This window comes from Oryzias latipes, chromosome 7 (genome assembly GCF_053564925.1).
Source record: "Oryzias latipes strain Hd-rR chromosome 7, Olatipes_Hd-rR_3.1".
Lineage (NCBI taxonomy): Eukaryota > Metazoa > Chordata > Actinopteri > Beloniformes > Adrianichthyidae > Oryzias > Oryzias latipes.
Window position 1 is genome coordinate 18,632,732 of NC_136243.1, and position 19,208 is coordinate 18,651,939.

The 19,208-nt window shown below is 38.3% G+C and overlaps 1 protein-coding gene across 2 annotated transcripts in view; it reads right to left on the minus strand.

The window, feature by feature from the left end:
• nup210 (nucleoporin 210) overlaps positions 1-13,822 on the minus strand; it is a 32,444-nt gene extending 18,622 nt beyond the window's left edge. For both annotated transcript variants that reach the window (XM_011477293.4, XM_011477292.4), the window contains exons 1-16: positions 13,194-13,822; positions 11,876-12,015; positions 10,206-10,337; positions 7,764-7,860; positions 7,425-7,575; positions 7,190-7,322; positions 6,871-7,029; positions 6,645-6,713; positions 6,457-6,563; positions 6,114-6,254; positions 5,877-6,014; positions 5,497-5,652; positions 4,001-4,199; positions 2,103-2,248; positions 1,149-1,367; positions 899-1,072 (exon numbers count right to left, since the gene is read on the minus strand). In XM_011477293.4, coding sequence (XP_011475595.1) covers positions 899-1,072; positions 1,149-1,367; positions 2,103-2,248; positions 4,001-4,199; positions 5,497-5,652; positions 5,877-6,014; positions 6,114-6,254; positions 6,457-6,563; positions 6,645-6,713; positions 6,871-7,029; positions 7,190-7,322; positions 7,425-7,575; positions 7,764-7,860; positions 10,206-10,337; positions 11,876-12,015; positions 13,194-13,351 — 2,319 coding nt within the window. In that variant the 5' untranslated portion in view covers positions 13,352-13,822. The remainder of the gene's footprint in view (positions 1-898; positions 1,073-1,148; positions 1,368-2,102; positions 2,249-4,000; positions 4,200-5,496; positions 5,653-5,876; positions 6,015-6,113; positions 6,255-6,456; positions 6,564-6,644; positions 6,714-6,870; positions 7,030-7,189; positions 7,323-7,424; positions 7,576-7,763; positions 7,861-10,205; positions 10,338-11,875; positions 12,016-13,193) is intronic.
• Between the last annotated feature and the right edge of the window lie 5,386 nt (positions 13,823-19,208).

Consider the following 19,208-nt stretch of genomic DNA (forward strand, 5'->3'; position numbering starts at 1 on the left):
AAGCTGCTTCTCATCTTGGATCATCTCTTTTTATTCACAATTAATTTTTTCTACCCAACTGAACATAATAAAAACTTAACTGTCTTTAACAAATCAGCACTGATGTTTAGATCATTTTAACATTATATATGAGATACTGCAATGCAGAGATTACTATTAAAACTAACCGTAAGTCCACTTTTCACATTAAAAATTTCAAAGGTTTGACAAAAAGCAAATGCAAGAAGAAAAAAATCCAAATGTGATTTAGTCAAGAGAAATAATAAAAATGTAATATTAACAGAAAAAATAAAGAAAAATAAAATATTAACAGAGGCTGCATGGTGGCGCAGTGGTTAGCGCTCTTGCTTCACAGCAAGAAGGCTACCAGTTCAAGTCCCAGCTGGGGGACTCAAAACAGAACACCAATGGGGGACCTTTCTGTTTGAAATTTGCTTGGTCTCCCCGTGCATGCGTGAGTTTTCTCTGGGGACTCCAGCTTCCTCCCAACATCCAACAACATGCTTCGAAGGTAATTGGTTACTCTAAAATGCCCCTAGGTGTGAATTCTAGTGTGTATGGGTGTGTGATTTATGGCCCTGTGACAGACTGGTGACCTGTCCAGGATGTGCCCTGCCTCCGCCCATGAGTGGCTGGGATAGGCTCCAGCAGCCCCGTGACCCAGAAAGGGACAAAATGGGTTTAGAAGATGAATGAGTAATATTAGCATAAGAGGCAACATATTATTCTATCAAAGGCGAACTAAGATCATTTCTTGAAGCACCTACAATAGAAGTGGTTTTATTTTGAAAAGATACAGCAGGTGTTTTTCCTATAACTGCAGTTATGAGAGCAATTTTCAAAGCAAAATACAGCAAAGCAAAGCTGTCTGAACGCATTGAGAAGACCCCATACGTACCACTTGCTTATTCTGCTGCAGGAGTGGGCAGGTCAGGTCCAGCTGTGGGCTGCTATAAATTGGCAGCAGCGTGAGGCGTGATGGAGGGGCGCAAACAAACTTAACTACTGCGTGCTCAACAGCAGGATAAGGATTAGTCACACTGGCCTTATTTCCAACAGTCACCTCCAGCACCTGACGAAAATGATGACAGAATCTGAGCAAAAACACAAACAATTACACATTTTTTAAAAACATTTTACCCACCAACCTGCTCTCCCAGGGCCATGCAGGTTGCTCTAACCAAGTGGTGATTAAAACTGTGGGACGAGGGACTGATGAGAGTAAGACTCAGACTGGTTTCATCCTCAGCTCTTAAGTTGCAGAAGAACTTTGAAGGCTCTAAAACCCAAGGCTGAGGTCCATCCTCGAACAACATGTCCTTAGATGATCCCAACGTGACCACTGCCACAGAAACGGGATCAACCGCCTTGGAAAAAAAATAATTAAAAAAAATACATGAAGGTTCTGTCATTTGATGCTTGACAGATTTAGAAAATATCAAATTTGACTAAAACAAGAGACAATGAAATGTAAAATGTAAAGAAACATTAACCTGATTTCAAGTATATGTATCTATATTTTTGGTTGCTATATTTTCAAACATAGCTCAGCTGAGGAAGTGTTAAGCTGCACTACAAAGCTCTACACATCAAAGAGACAAAACTGGGTCAACCTTTGGCTGCCAGGGCAAAACAAGCAAAGACACATCAGAAACATTCTGAAGAATACCATCAAATCCCATAATAAAAAATGCATAAAGTGTTTTTTCAAGCAACATGTTATTGGTCAAATAATCTGAATGTAATGTGTAAAAAAAATGGAGGCTAGTGTGTTTGTGGCATCGTATTGATAAGATTTAGCCGCTTCATTATCATATTTGTTATAGCGTGTATTTGGGGGGGGCTTTCTGAAACACAAGTCATTGTCTCATGAACAGAATTTTCCTCCAAAATTAAAAGTAGTCAGTGTTCACAGATGTGGATCCATGTTGTCTGGAAAATGTGCCACAAAAATCAAGATTTCAATACAGCTCACATCTGACATACACAGTAAAAAAGTTGGGTTGCCTCAGACACGTTGCCAAGAAAAAAAAAGTGTTCTAAAAAGAGAAAAGGATGATGCTCAAAGTTGATTCCTGACAGAATAAGAGCTGAAGACTCACTATGAGAGGAAGATATGCAGCTATGGTGATCTTGGCACTGAGATGAATGTTGCCATGAGTGTAGCTGACGGTAAGTACAGTGTACCCAGGACTTAAGGCCTTGGCTCTGACTCCACTGCAGTGATCCTGGCCTGGAGCCAGCCTCCCTAGAAAGGACAGCACCAGAATGGTCAATGACAAATAGTGAAGATTAATCAAAAAACATATTATGTAACAAGAAAAAAAGGCATCTTTTGTTGCCAGGAACTCTCATCAATCCCTTTAATCTTCAACTCAATAGGGTGTCGACAGGTTTCATTAATTTTCTCTCTGCACTTTCTAAATAATAATTGGAAAATCCAAGATGAAATCCAGAAACATCCTGCACATAAATGCATTCTGATAAATTATATAATTGGATCTAAAACTATAAAGAGTTATTTTACTTTAATGGAAGAACTCTGAGAAGACTTTTAAAGTTTAACCAATTTGTATTATCCAACAGCTATGTTTCCTTGTCTTTACCTCAACTCTCCTTGTAAAAACATAGAAGTACAGAGAAGTATGACTCTACTATATTCATGAGAAACTAGAAAGATTGAAAATAAAAAAGATTAAAGATTTATGAGCAGCCGCCACGTTTAAGAAAAGCTGGCAGATACCAGAATTAAAAATACCACTTTTTCTTTCGGCTCTTCCCTTCAGGGGTCGGCACAGCAAATCAGCCTCCTCCATCTAACTCGGTGTTCTCCATCCTCTACTACCTTCACATATTCATTCACTGCATCTCTTCTTTGGTCTTCCTTTATACTTCTTACCTAGCAGCTCTAGACTATGCAGCCTTCTACCAATATCTTCACCGTCTCTGCTCCGAACATGTCTGAACCCTCTCAGTCTGACCTCTCTGACTTTATCTCCAAACCCTCCAAATGGGGCTGTGCCTCTGATTTACTCATTCCTGGTATTATCCATCCTGGTCACTCCCAATGAGAACCTCACCATCTTCATCTCTGCTACCACCAGGTCTACTTCCTGTCATCTCCTTAGTCCCGCTGTATGTAGGTCGAACAGCATGGCAGTTTTGCGCACCTTTCCTTTCATTTGAGCGGAAACTCTTCTATCACACTTCATACCTGACACTTTTCTCTACCCATTCCAAGCTGCCTGCACTCACCTCTGCCCTTCTTTTCCACACTCTCCATTACTCTGGACCGCCGACCTTAGATACTTAAAATACTCCACCTTCTTTCTCTTTTCTCCCTGTAACCTCACTCTTCGTGAGGTTACATTTACATTCACACACACACATGTACTCTCTCTTACTGCAGCTAACCTTCAGTCCTCTCCTTTCCAGGGCAAACCTCCACCTCTCTAGCTTCTCCACCTGTTCCCAATTACCGGTGTGAAGCCCGTTGAGACAACTGCGTTGTAATATTGGGCTATATAAAAAAATATGAATTGAATTGTAATGAATTCCCTGCTCTAGCTACAAATCAAAATGTTATCGCAAAAGCAGGGAACAAAAAATAAAAATAAAAGAATTTTACATATTAAAAAAAAATAAAAAGAACAAAAAACCAAGCTTTTTCTTTCCTTTTGGTTTCTTCCAACAGTCTGTTATCCCAATTCATATTTGTTAAGGGCACTTAGAATGAACAAAAATAAATGGTCAGTTGTGTTTGGAACAAAAAATGTCTCCATATAAAAAGGTTAAAAGTTTATTTTTTACTAAATAAGAGATTAATGTGTTTTTTCAGGGCTGCAAATGCTAACCCATATCTCCAAACAAAAAGCATTTTTTTGGATAACATGGTAAATGGCAAATCTTAAAAAAAAATTGTATTCATCATATTTCTCTTGCTTTATTTTCCACACAATTTTGTATAATTATTCTGCATACGATTGCTTTGGGGTTTTACCATCCAGGAGTTCAAAGACGTCTCGTGTCTCCTCTGCAACCAGCAGTTCAAAGTGGGAGCAGTCACTCAGCATCACTCGCTCGTTCTCAAACTCCTCCAGCAGTCCAAAAATCCTGAGGGGCAGATCCAGAACTTGGCCCAATCTGGCCTCTACTGCGCAAGGAGCAAAGTCCATGGCAACAGGCTCAACAACGTACACCTAGAAAATGTGGGGGGAGACGTTAAAGATAAGAAAACATAGATGTGTGTGTAAAATGTTCGTTTTTAGATTTTCTTTATGATTGACTGTCTTTACAAAAACAATTATGCGAGTTACAGAATCAAACTCTACCTCTATCAACACTTTATCATAAACATGACACAAGTTAACTTTTTCCCCACAATGCTTTGGAAAATAAAGGCAAAAATTATTCAACTTAAAAAAATCCTGATGACCCTTTTTAAATGAGTCTTCCCAGAAATTCTTTAGAACGCTTTTGGTCCCATAGTGACTGATGCTTGTCCTACAAGTAGATCCTTTAAACCCCCCCCTGGCAAACATGCTGCTGTCCAGTGTAGAGTGCTTTAGTGCTGGGCTGAGCGAGAGGCCAGCTCCTGCTAACACTGTCATGCTGTCATGCACAGAAAGGGCAAAGAAGCAAAGCAGGAAAAAAAAAACGTAATGGAATAAAAATGCCTCATGTTTGGCTGAGCTGCTTTGGCTTTGTTTAATAATAGAACACTGAACATTAGAGAGAAATGGATGGCAGATGGTTGGAAGATATGATCATCCTTTTGACAGAATATATCAGAACTTTAAGGAGATTTTCAAGGTTTTAAAGCAACAAATTGATACGGTAGTCTTGCAGTTTTGGCACCCAAAATCAGGCTATCTAAACTTTTGTTTTTTTAAGTAGAAAAATCTGCATCATATTTCAAGGCTGTGGTCAATTGAGTTTGCCAATTAAATGCTCGAACATCAAAAAAAGCAAAAGAAAAAGAAGCACAAGAGCCTATATACTGATGTTTCACTTTCTGTACTGACACTGTTGTGTAGATACAGGTTTCTTTTGAACATAAAAGCTCCTAATAGAAGGTTACGGTTGCAGTCTGCAGAGGGTCTGAGTGATCTTCTCCTTTAAAAATGCAACCACAGGTTCCACACAAGGCCAGCTGAAGGAGTGCACACAACCGATAGATTGCGTTGCACATGTTCTGCCTAATTTCAATGTTGTGACCTTCGCTGTCCATCTGTAGGCTATTCTGTCAGACACAACACCAGGGCTGACACAGCTTCCCTCTAAGGAGATTCTGTGCTATTTCAGGATTACAAACAAAAAAGGCCCAAATGTGAACATATTTGGAATATTTCTTGAAAAAATAATAACAGAAGCAATAAAAGTGAATAGTTAATAGTAATATGTTAAAGTAGTAAACAGATTAATCAATTCAGTTTATGTTCTTTAAAACGGCTTAAACTGGAGTAGAAGCAGTGCTCCAACGCGGCCCCTCTTTACCTTCATTTGTCCGAAGTGCAGTGGGTTCCGGAGATCGTGAGCATAAACCACACTGACACCTTTGTCGCTGGCTGTAGTCATCACTCCTTTCACAGTCATTGTGGCGACAGCGGTATTGGATGAGGTCCAGCTGAAATTTCCACTCCCACCCGTCGCCTGCCATGAGCCCAGTGAAGAGTAATTATGAGCAAACAAATGGCACTTCATATACTTCATCTCACATTTATTTTGTGTACTAAGAAAAGATGAAAAATAGCATTTTTTAATGAACAGAGATAACTGCCAAAGTATAATTAGTACAAAGGTTCATAATTTTGTTTCTTCTGTGTTTTGATGGGTTCAACGCTATTCAAGAGTCAGGTCTGAAAAGGAAAACAAACCATTATTGTGTACTGATAAGCTCCCACTTTGGGCTGCCAAGGAAAAGTGAGAATACTCGGTCTTAGAACTATAGGGTTATATATTTCCACATCTTGTTCATTGTGAACGGGGTTGGTGAGATCGTGGACCCGTCCTCTCTGCAACACAGCACAAGACACAAGATCTTTACTTACGTCTGCTGTGACGCTCAGCAAGAAATCCAAGCTGATAACGGTGAAAGCTGCAGATCAACTCACGTCATCCTCCACAGCTCTTAGCGTGGCATCAATAAGAGTTAGGCCATCTTTGAGGGCTTTGACGTAATGATAAGATCCATTTTTACTGGAATGCAGGACTTCAAAATACTCCTCAGCAAAAACAGTTCTGATGCGGATATTCTAAAACAAAAAAAGTTTACCCAAACATTTGATTCTACTCACAGCTGAAAAGATTTTGGAAAAAAAGCTAAGATTCTTTACACAATCTATTGTCAGATTTTTAAAACTGCTGTACACATTTGCACAAAAATGTCAATTATTCACAGAACAAGTGCATGTCCACACAAAAAAAACACACATTGGTTCTCCAGCGTGTACTTACATCAGAGAGATAGATTTTGTTGCCAGATTTATCAAACACTTCAATGAAAATATCATATTTTCTGCCTGTTTCAAGAACCCAACTATCTCCTGGATGAATTTTAAAGCCTGAGCAAACAAGAGGAAAAAGAAACAAGTCAGATACACATTTAAACACTGAAATAGTTCTCATGAAGGGAGAAAACATACCTAGGTAGCCTGGTTCAACAACATATAGAGTGCTGTTAGGGAGGCGAGACACTCCCTGCATTCGAAGGCCTTCAGATATACCGCTAAGGAAAATTTAGGTGAATTTTTCTGGCAATAGTAACTCTAAACTTAGCTTTTTTATATTTATTCTGTCTAGTGAGAACATCTATCTGTACCATGTTAAGAACAAAGCACGCAGAAGTGTTGTGCTTTGACAGAAGGATACTCTTGTGATCCAACACCACATTAATGTGTCCCAACTGAAGTCCTGTCACTGTGGATGTGCTTTGATCCAGACTGGCCACAGGAGCATCCTGACTTCCAGCAGGCACCGCCACGCTGTTCTGAAGGTGCAGCTCATACTGATCACACGGCATGGAGAGCTCTGAACAAAAACAAATGAATTATTAAGCGTGAAAGATGCTTTTAAGCTGAAACAAAAGACAGCAAATGTCACAGACACAAGTATTTATTTTTTACTTCTATGAAACAACTTCAATGTTTTCAAGGAAAAAAATAAACAATGAACTCCACAATAATCAGACCTGTGATTGTGCCCTGTCTTATCTTCAGAACTCTGTAATGGATGGAAGTTCCTGCCAGCAAGTAGATGTCATGCGCAGGGCTAAGCAGGATGTTCTCCAAGATCAGCAGTCTCACTTCTGCAGCACCCACATCCTGTGGTAAAGGTGCCACAAATACAAAAAGCATGCTCTCAATGACCAGAATTAGCGGTTACAAGTTCCAACTCTTTCTGTAGCGTTCTGCTGTAGAGCTTACCTTATACAGGGATTCCTGTATTTTAGCTTTCAGCTTGGCATGTCCCGTTTTCAGTCCTGACACCAGAATTATATCACCTTGTTTCCCAACGCGTTCCATTTCAGATATGTATGCAGGAGGAGTGTATGTGGACTCAGAGAACTTAAGTACCCTTTAGAAGAGAAAGAGGCAAGAATAACAGTCTCAGTGGAGATTAGTGGAGTCTTGTCTCTTGCATCTTCTTTCAAGAATATTTCATCTCCAAAGAAATTCCAGGCAGATAGATAGCTAGATCATTCTAGAAAGTCTTGGCAGCCTTTAAAGACAATTTGACAGTGGAATTAACAGGGTGAAGCTCACCGTAATGAGTTGTAAGAGTCAGGGAATCCATTCACATCTATATCCTTCACGAAGGACCAGTCAAACACAAGCCCTGCGAGCGTGCTAAATGTGTTTCCTGAAAACATAGAAAACATGTCATTAGGCTAATAATAAAAATAGATATCAAAGACAAGAAAGCAGAAATGTAGGACCTTTTTCTACCCTTAAGCTTTGCTTCCAAAAGTTATATCTGGCCTCAAAGTTCCACTGCGATTATCTTTTGAGCTGTTGTAAAAGCCTTCCTAGTGGTCTTTGAATTATGATTAAGCCGTTTTTGGCCAAGATAAAAAAAAAAACAGTCACTTTCTAAGACATAGTTTCAGCAGAGCATTTGCTTCATCTATATAGCCCATATTACCACACAGTTGTTTCATCGGGCTTCACCAATTGTACAAAACATAAAATCATTTATAAAATACAATAGCTGCTTAATAAACTTAACATCCCTGCCCTTAGCCCGGTGCTTCTCAAAAAGTGGGGCGCGCTGATTCCAGGGGCGCGCAGTAGTAGTGGTTTTAAGGAATAGGTAATATGGGCTATTGCTCAAGGCGAAACAGGGGGGCTGCGGTGACAGCGGCTCAGGGCTTGGAAAAAAAATCTGCACCACTGCTGGTTACCTATTATCTGTTCTAACACCGAGTTTGTAACAGCCTGAAACCTGTGAACTGCCGTCCCTGCAGGTGGTCCTGTCTCCTGTCACACACGGCTGCGTGTGTGTGAGGAGAGGGGAGGGGAGGGGTAGTGGGCTCAGGCTGCGTGGTGGAACGCGCACGCGGACAGCTGCCTCTGTTGCGCAACACCAGGATCATCATGTGCCTTTAGATGACTCAGCTCATGCTAATAATGTCATTCTTTATCAACTATTGTAGACATTTTGATGACGCGTCTTTATTTTCCATAAATGTATTCTTTGTCTGCCTGTCGTTTAGTTGGTGTCAGTATTTGACATAAAGTCAGCAGGTAATGCAGTAAAACAACTGCACTTTATGAGATCATAAATAAACAATCGATTATTTTGAAAAAAAATATGCACAATGTTTTTTACCCATTTCTTTAGACTAAAACATTAAATATATTGGTGCTGCTGTGTTAATGTTTCACATTAATTTACATTTAATATTATTTATTGATTGAATTATTTTTATCAGCATCAAATGGTTCAGTTGGTCAAAATGTTTCTAGTTTAAATAAGGAATGACAGATTTTTTTATTTCAGTCTGTGGGCGAAACGCAGATAAGCTGCCAAGGCCGTCTCTAGGCTAACATCGTGAAACAGAGTGAAAGCCGGTGCCTCAGAGATCGAGTCGTCTTACTTCCAGGTTAGATAAAGGGTTACGAAAATAACTAGTATTTACTTAAAGATCTTTCTTTAGTTTGCAAAGGTAATATATTATGTCTATGGACGTAGTTTACTCTGAAAGGCTTAAGAAAAGCATGATATAGGCATTTTAAACAATTCTTCAGGTTGTAAACAATACATGTACTCTGAAATAGCTGACTTCCCTAAATACTGACATACTGTAGAGTAGCTTTGTCTATTTTCTTCAAAATGGTGAATGGCGTTTAATTTGTATAGTGCTTTTTTTGTCCTACCTTGCTCAAAGGCCCAAAACACTAAACAGTCACAGTCCCATTCACGCTGGGTCAGTGTCTTGCCCAAGGACACTTCGACACATAGGCGGGCAAGGCAGGAATCGAACCTGCACTCAACCTTCAGGGTGGGGCGGCCGTACGGCACCACAGCCCTGCAGCTGTGGTTAAGTATTTTTATTTTTGAAGAATTGTCTCTTTTAGGCAAAAAGAAGTTGGGGAAAGTATAACTTAGTCTCCATGATAGAAGTGGGATTTGCCTCTAATGTACAATGCAGAATATTTACATAGGTTCTTAATCTATGAAGCAGCAGGAGGAAGGCGTTGTGGCTGAGTGTATGCTAAATACAGATTATTGTCATCTGAAAGCTTCTGGCTAGAGAAACCAAGAAAAAAAATCCATTAATGGATGCAGTCGAGACATTTTACAATTTCCTCCATCTGAAGAATGTGAAATGTACTCCTACACCAAAGCAAACAAAACACAACAAAACACCAGAGCCTGGAGCCATCATCAAAAAGAATCAGGCTATAGTTTCAGCTCATTAAACTAAGTGTGTTTGTCCCAAATGGAACTAGTCACGCAGAACAAACAGCCACCTCAGAGTGGCAGACTTAAGAAAGGAGCCTGGAGCTGGCCCATTCGTTTCTCCCAAGTTTCTAGACCGACTGATAAACAATGCAGACACCACACAGCTGGAAACTGAGTGATTACATGCATTCTGTAAATTACTCTTGATCAGAAAAGAGCATTTACTTGGGAATAACATCATTAGTTTTCCACTTAGGGTGGAAAGTAAAATCACTTGATGTGATTTGCAGGGATCTTACCTTCAGAATCCAGTGCATGAATTTTGAGTTCCAGTGGTGAATCTTCCAGATGTAGCTCTCTGGTTGTGGACACAATCTGGATTTCACTAATGACATCGACAATAGCGTCACAGCGCAGGACCTGACCTGTGACTGCAATACAGTGGAGGAGGAGGAGAAAAAAAGGATGCAGGTAAGCAGAGAAGCATGCAAATGACCAGAGGAGTGTGACAGCTACTAACAGGCTCCTGGCAGAGTGCCCTGCAGTTATCAGTCAATTTACATGTTGTGGTATTGTTCAACAGACAAATAAGCTTTTGAAGGAGAGAGATTAAATGCAGGAAGAGTGAATCAGGCCAAATTCAAAGTGTGTAGTGGCAGTTTATAGACTGCTTTGGTTTTCCTTTGATTAGAACTTATTCTGATATATTGGTGAAAGACCCAATGTGGCAGATTTTCCAGTTTTCAAAGGTCTTTGCATCTCACAATTGGGAAAAAAATGGAGATAAATAAACTACAACTTTAGAAATGTGACCTACATTTATATTAGTATCTATTAGGTAATTCTAGTTTCTTTCCTTTTTTGTAATGTAGCTCAAACATAAACAGAGGAACTCAAATAATGTTTAAAAACAAAAATAATCAGTCAGCATTTTATACCAAATTTTTAGGCCGCATTCGCCCTACTACCAAAGAACTATTGGGCCACCCAGAAGGAGCTGCTGATCAAATGATTATTTAGTTAGGAGACAGAAAGAACAGTTATATCCATTAGTGACAACCAGCCTAAAATCATTTTGGATGAGTATTTCATAAAAACAAATTCATCCACAATAGTAGCCATTCTACCATCATAGCTCTTCATTGTAAAAAACCAAGGATGCAGCATATGCTTTCTTCACAATTCAGTTCAAACCTAGATTTTTTGGTCACAGTTTTGTTTTAGTTTGATATGCCATTTATGTTCACTAAATTAACAAAAGAACAAACAGATAAAATTCAGATCTTTTATTTTTTATTTTGTTAGGCAAGAATCAACTGAGAAAAACCTTTCAGTTGGTTTATTCTAAGCCCCTGGTGTAAGGTAATAAAACAACAAATAATACGTCTTCCCTTAATTTGCACAGCAAATGTCTGTCACGTTCAATGTGAACACACTGATAAATAGTAAGGATGCAACTATAAACTTTCCACACGATTGGGTTCAATGGTGCAACAAAGTTTGGGTTTTTAACGGGAAACCAAAAACGGTGGCATCCCTACTAAAAACAACTAACATTTTCCGATAGGGTGCTTTAAGTGATAATGCAGTTTTAAGAAGTTTGCATCAATATAGAAAGAAAATTAAACTTCTACCTGAAATTCTTGTAAAAATGTTACAATTCTTAAAATTAATTGTTTTACATTGTAAGCAACAGAGAAAAAACAAAAAATTGAAGACAATCAAGCTTCCTGAGAGATATTAAACAAATTCTCCCACGTAACACGTCAGGGTCAGTAGACAGACGAGGCTACATTCATTCCAGATTTTCCAGATTATCATCACAAACCACTTACTTATGGAATTTCTGAGTTTTTTTGTTTTTTGTTTTTTTTTAACACCAATCAGAAAATTGCTTTCCAGAGGACAAGAGATAACTAGTGACTTCATCCTTTCTACCGTAAACCCCAGACCACATTTTTGTATTTACCAACATCTTCGGCCAGAATGATGCTGGTGAGTCTGGAGGGTTGAGTGGAGAGTGCTTGGACAACGGCTCTGCGGGAGCACCCTCTGCTGAGGTCCTCGTCAGCAGCCTGGATGCTTGCCACTTCTGGTCTGGTGGAAGACCTAAAAGATGGAAGGATGGCAGACATAGTTGCAGTTGCCACATTTTGTTTTAAAAAATAATGTTATAACATCAATGATCTTCTTCCAATTATTCTTTATAGGGATGTAATGATTTTTTTAACAACGATTCAATTCCGATCATAATTTGTGGTTCCCAATCCGATTCACAGTTGATATAGGTCATTTTGAACGATCCGAATCAATGATCCAAAATTGATCCAGGACATTTTCAGCCAAAAATTCAACCCATGTAACTCAAAGATAAATACTTGGGTACTGAAAACAGTACCGGTAAAGGTTTCCAGATTCCCTTCTATTTCTTGCAAGATAATATATATAAACACAATACAAGCGGAATGGTCACAGACTGGACTGTAACGATGGCTTGATCATGTTTTGTCTGCTGCGATGATACTTAGTTGTTTATACATGTTATTTATTTACTTTTAATAACCTCTATTTATCCAGGCAAGACAGATTAAGAGAAAAAATAATTTTCCACTGCAGCCGGGCAAAAGGCAAGACCGTTTGAGAGAAAAAAGTAAAAGGAATAACAGAAGACATACGTTTTTATTTTCCCTTTAAGTAAAAATAAACATACCTCTAGTGCCTCTATTTAAATGGTATTTTTGAATACCGATTTAACTGATTTATTGCATTTTGAAAGGATTTTATATTGGTATAGGTTGATTCGATTAACAACTTGCCTAAGACAGATAGATCATTGATCACAGGAATATAATTTGATTCATTGATTAAGCTGAGTCATCGTTCTACCACTAATTCTTTAGAATTTTGTTATATTCTGGTATTTATAAATATTTTTTAAAGTAGCTTTTGGGGGAAATTTCCCATTTGTTATTTCCTTTTTCTTTTAACACTCACTTTAAAAAATATATATTAAGTTGTCTTAATTGAACATGATGAGAAAAGCTTCAAATGATCTTAACTAGTAAGCTAAAGCATACGGTTAGGTAGAAATATCATTTAATAATTTGCTTAACCGTTCAGCTACATCGGGTACTATTAAATTATAAGGTAATGATAATTGTGTAATGGAAGGCTTTGTGTCTATTTTATTTATGGTAATATTATTATACACACATACATGTTAAGCACGTGGTCTCACACCATCAGTCCCCCCCCCCCTGCAGAGGCTTTACAGTATAATTACTTACCATCTGTAACAGCCGTCAGTGGTTTCCAACGTGAAGTTGATTAATGTACCTCTAGCGAGCGGGAGTAAAACTTTTGGGATACTTAGCTTAGAAGTACCGTCCACAACGACCACGGCTAATACTGCCGTTAACAAAAATGGAAGTTTAAACAGGTTCATTTCCGATTTGCGGGTCTCAAGGATTTATCAGGGGCAATGCTCAGAGATTTTTATGAATCTACTACTTGTTGGGTTTTGGCTATATTCTTTCCAGCTCATGGAGTTGAGTATTACTGCTGTGATGTTGCACTTTTATCTAAAAGGTTATCTTCACTGCTACCTAACATAGCCGCCAATGAGGCTAACGCTACAGTTCCGTCCCGTTGCAGTTTCACATTTACTTCATACAATCAATGTCGCCGCATGTTGGTGGTAACAACTAACAAAGTCCTCTAACGTTCTTATTTAAAACCAGCAACTAATTTAAACACAACTATGCAAACTGGACATTAAATAGAAACCTACTGTAACGGAGTAACACAACTGGTTCGTAAGCATTAGCTCAAAATACCTATATTTCATACAATACCCGCCATTAGCAATAATTGGACTTCCAGTGAGCATGCCGGGAGTAGAATGACGTCACAGACCACGGGGCGGGCTTGGAGTTTGCTCTTAAAGGTACAGAAGCACAATTTCCACAGTTGAAGTGATTTTTCCGGGGCCCTTGTACCCTGGACATGACATTGAAAAGAAAAACGAAATTGTTTGCTCAGATTAGCATTTTGTGCACACACGTTATTCATTTGTTAGCACAAAATAATTTTTGTGCATGCAAATTCTAATTTTGGCAGACAAAATATTATTAAAATTTTAATTGGTGGCCACACAAAAGCAATTTTTGGGCACAAAATATTTTTTATTAAATTTCAAGTACAGGACCATTCCATTCACATCTGGAAATCAACATTAAAAACAACTAAAGCAAATTTAACCATTTAATCTTTCTCAAGGGGTCCACTCTGATATTAAACAATGCTTTCAAAGTTTAAAAGTTGAGAAATTATATATATATATATATATATATATATATATATATATATATATATATATATATATATATATATATATATATATATATAAACACTAGCTACTAGTGTCAACCATGGACTTTAAAAACAATGGACGAATCGAGGTGTGACGTCGTCACCCATAGAAAATGCTTTAATAATAATAATACCTCTGGCTTCCTGATAGGGGTGCCGCTGCGTTGAAACCAGTTGACAGTGATTGGTCAGAGTCGCTCTAAGTCATATCTTTGTCAACTGCTCTCGCCACTTCCATTAATAGGATGACTGAGAGCAACTTGGACCAATCACTGTCAACTGGTTTCAACACGGCGACGCCTGTATCAGAAAGCAATTGGACTTCCTATTTGGGAACACAAGAAGGGAGGGATCTATTGTTTTTAGATTCAATGGTTTCAACACATTTAATGATCAGTTTCGCATTATCAAAGAAAATCCCACTTATTGTGATTTTATTATGACCGGACTATTAAAATACTCTTGGCAAAAATGGCAACAACTTCAATATACTAACAAGTTTTATAACATCAATCTAAAACAGCACAAATACCATTGCAATGTTGTGGCAAAATACTTCAAAGATTTTACAATAAATTATTCTAATGCAGTGTTTTTCAACCCTTGTGCCGCGGCACAGTAGTATGCCGTGAGAGATGGTCAGGTGTGCCGTGGGAAATCATTCATTTCACTGATCTAAAAACAGTGACCTTCACCAGAATATCAGCTCTGTGTTCATCAAAAAAAAGCTCAGGTTTCATGCTGAATAGTTTGCCCACAGCTTTGATGAGCTCCTCAGTATAAACATACTGGATCTATCAACATCTTGCGCATCTGTTACAAAGAGGGCGAGAAAAACCTTTGACGGAAGCTCCTCCCACACGCGACAGGAGTGTCAGGTTTCTAAAGACACTTTTGGACAAACGTCCAGCAGCGATTTTGATGCATGTTAAATCAAAAGCAGAGGATGTGACTTGTCAACAGACAATTGATTTAAAGAAGTGCGTGGAGGGAGGAGCGGGGGACAATCCGTGGCACACGTCTATGCAGGATTTTTGTCAAGGTAAAAGTACACCTTGGCTCAAAAAAGGTTAAAAAACAATGTTCTAATGTAAGTTACATACTATGAAAAGGGGAGGGGTGTATGTATGTATTGTCATTTATACATGCAGGTAAATCATATCAAAGTTGTAAGTAGAAGGCATTCCACTGGAATTGTTTTATCTTTTAGCATCTTAATCCATAAAAAGTCATTTCTGTAGGCTATTTAGAAATGAAAAGATTAAACACAATCCCAGCTGCTGAAACTCAAAGACATCATTTTAGCCAGTTACAAAACTCTGCTAGTGTTTGGCTAAACCAAGGCTTTCAGCTTGCTGATAAATCTGCAGATTTGGGGCATCGTGAAGTAAATAAGACCAGGATTCATTTCAGCAGTACGTACATGAATTCCTTCTATGTAAAAACAGTGCATCTATAAGAAGTTTTAAATTTTCAATAAACTCAAATGGTTGGCAGGGTTAGGATTATGAAGAAGGGACTGCCACTCTTCCATCCAGTAAGCATTTTGGTCTCCAGTCATGACAAAGAATAGTTAATTTACAGCTTTTCACCAGTAGGTGTCACTAAGAACCATAGACGGCTCCTTTGTGTGTGAAAGATCTTTCTACAATCTTCAATTCTATCGGTAATGTAGTAATAATTGAAAAATAATGATTGACACCAACCACTATGATTTAAAATGAGCTCAGTTAACATTACAGGGTATCGCAGGACAGCGTAAGACGCACTGAACCAGCCAAAATGATTTAAACTGGCTTCCACTTCATTTGGTCGAAATCATTTTTTTGGCAGTTCGGCTGGTCTTGAGATAAAAATGAGCTACTAAGAAATTTTTTTCCTTAACTTAGAGTCGGAACATAGTTGATGCTCTTAATTCTTCAATTTTTCTTAGATAACTTCTCTGCTGGTTTTACATTTTACAGCACTTCTGCAAATACTGCAGTGCAGACATGATTTGTAGCTGAAGTTTGCAATAAAAACTCAGCAATACTTTCTCAAGATGTGCCAAGGTTGAAAATAAATGTTGCAGCTCTTCTGTGGATCACCTGTTAGTGACTGCAGCCTGATTATTTATGGTTTTGTTACATTATTAACTTGTACTGTATATTTAGGTTGCACTTTTTGGCTCCAGGCCACCATACATTTTCGTCTTTGTTCCCCTGTATTATGGGTAATTTGCATTTGATATTAGAACTGGATGATGTGGTGTGAAAAATACAATAAGCTAGCTAAATGCCACACTCTACCACATCAGTACTTTACATATTAATTGGGAATTATGTTGCTCAAATTCACTGTCAATTCCTCTTTGCCTCCGTCGCAACTACATAAAACCTCTCAAGCCAAATCTGAAAGAGTTTAAAATTCTGACAAGTAAAGAAATGGATGAATGAAAAATAAATTCCAGATTACCTGGACTGTTTAACCAGAAAATATTAATGGTTGTTGCTTTTATTTTATTGAGTAAGACTTTGATTTCACATTTGAAATGTATGTGACAAATTAGGATTTTTGAGTTTCTTTTCATTTTCACTTTATTTTGCACAGGCACACCACTACAGACCTGAAAGATATTAAATCTTTTCCCTGCATTGGACTATAGGCATGCTGCAGGCACCCATATGCTGCACATGAAATGTTTTCATGCATCACAGATGGCTGCAGCTGCTTTGCAACCCGGCCCTGCGTCTCCTCATCTGGCGTGCATCAGTAGTCACATCCTTTCTTCAGGAATGCTTCTTGGCTACCATGCTTGGCTTGATGCAGAGAAGTGGGGACAGAGGGCCACAGCATAAACCTAAGCATTTGCCTTAGGCCAGCATTTTCATCTGTTGGCTTAGCTTTGACCAAACTATGGTCAGTGCATTCATAAGCTTGTAAAATATACAAATCTGAGGTTGCTGACATGTGACATGGTCTGCATTGCTCTAGGTAGGAATACGAGTTGCTGTGACATCAGCCTTTGTCTTAAGAAATCTTGTGAATTTTAACAGGAGTAAAAATAAAAATAATATCAAAGGAAAGACAGCTCAAACTTTTACCTATGTACAACTATGGAAACAGACATTCTTATGGAGTGCAGCTTCTTTATTTTCTTCAACTTTTTTGCTTATATAAAAAAATGACAAAAAAGAATAAAATACATTTTTTGACTCAATTTTTTAAAATAGCAATGCTGCCAAGTTGTGTTGTGTGTTGGTATGGTTCTAATGAAGTATCCAAAAAGCAGTGAAAAGTCATGTTGTCTATTTTATTGGGATGAATAGATTTTTTTTTGTTGCAGAAATGCTGGGTAACCAGGACAAAATAAGGGACACAAACAAAACCAAATAATGACAAAGTTTTAAAACGTAAACAACAAAAATTGTGTTTTTGTTGTTTTTCTAACATTTTCTTGTGGCATTTTTTTATGTAATAAGAAAATTTGGCTTGAAATTGGAATTCTGACAATTTCTTTATCCATATTGTTGTGAATCAGGAGCAAACAAAATAGAGGGGAAGTGGGGGCGGGGTTGCTCCAACAGTCCCCCACCCACGACTCAGTGACGAATTTCTTATGAACTGCTGCCACTCTGCAGAAACTGTCTTACAAAACGACAGGTTTTTTTGATTTTGTTTAAAAGCTGCATAATCATGAAAAGTTTGTAAACCAGCATCAAATCTGTGAGACATGTGAATGAGAGGTTAGAGCTTAACCTCTTCACATCATATATTGATAATTTGCAACATACCAATAAATCCAGGTCTCCATTTCAATTAGCATCATCTTGAAAGAAAAATAACAGAAGAAAGTTTTTTTTACATAATATGAAAAAAAGTCTGGCAAAATGGGTTTAAAAAACAGATAAGCAGAGGCCTCTGTAGCATTAGAAGAACCATACACAGTTACAACAGGTGGAAACCCCTTCCTCCTTTTGCTGGTCAAAGGAGGAACCGGTATCAAGCATTTATGGTTGTGTCAGTCATTCTAGTACAAACAACTTACTCAAGCTTGTGTCAAAAGCAATCTTATCTCCTTTTCTTTTCTGCAATAATATGATGAAAAGTTTCATTTAACCTGGATGGAGCCATCCCATGTCAACACACTGCCCCCACTAAACGATGCCACGCCATACCATTCTCTGTGTCTTCTTCTTAGGTCCAACTTCTTCTTAGGTCCTTCTTCTTAGGTCTACAGTCCAACCGCCTTGGACAGAACCTGGACTCATTTCTACAAATAATGACCCTCCCCATGTTCAGGTTCCAACGCATGTGTTACTGACATCAAACAGGCCTTATGGTGAAGGATAGTCATGACAGCCCTCCAGCAAACCCGTATTAGAGCAGAGATTGGCTGCATGCAGTCTGTTCTGGATTGTTCGAACAGAGAGCTGTCGGCCGTTTCCTCCTCCCAGGGGCCTAATTAGCATCACCTGGGGGTATTCCAGAAGTTTATAACCAGAGTCAACATATAGCACACCAGGTATTGGTATCAGATCTAGCAAATTATTCATGAGCGCAACAAACATACTTAGATCTGCTGCTTTTCCCAGAAATGTTCTTCACAAATGCGCCACCATTTATTTTAGTAGCAAACAGGCTCTCCAACAGTATTTGATTTTTTTGCACACCAAATAATTAATCTTTCAAGCTCAACCTTTTTAAGACAAAACTGGAATTGACTAAAACTGCTGCAAGAATTTACAGAAAAGTCCCAACAGAGTCTTAGAAAGAGAACTGCAGAGTATGACAAACACACATCTCCATAAAGATTAATCTATAGAGAATAAAATACAACAGAGAGAGGAGAGTGGGTCTACAGAGCCTGGTTTTATAATTAAATCAGTTTGCACAATTCACGCAATTAAGACCATGCTTTATTAAATCCACTTGCCACTTCAGTGGCATAA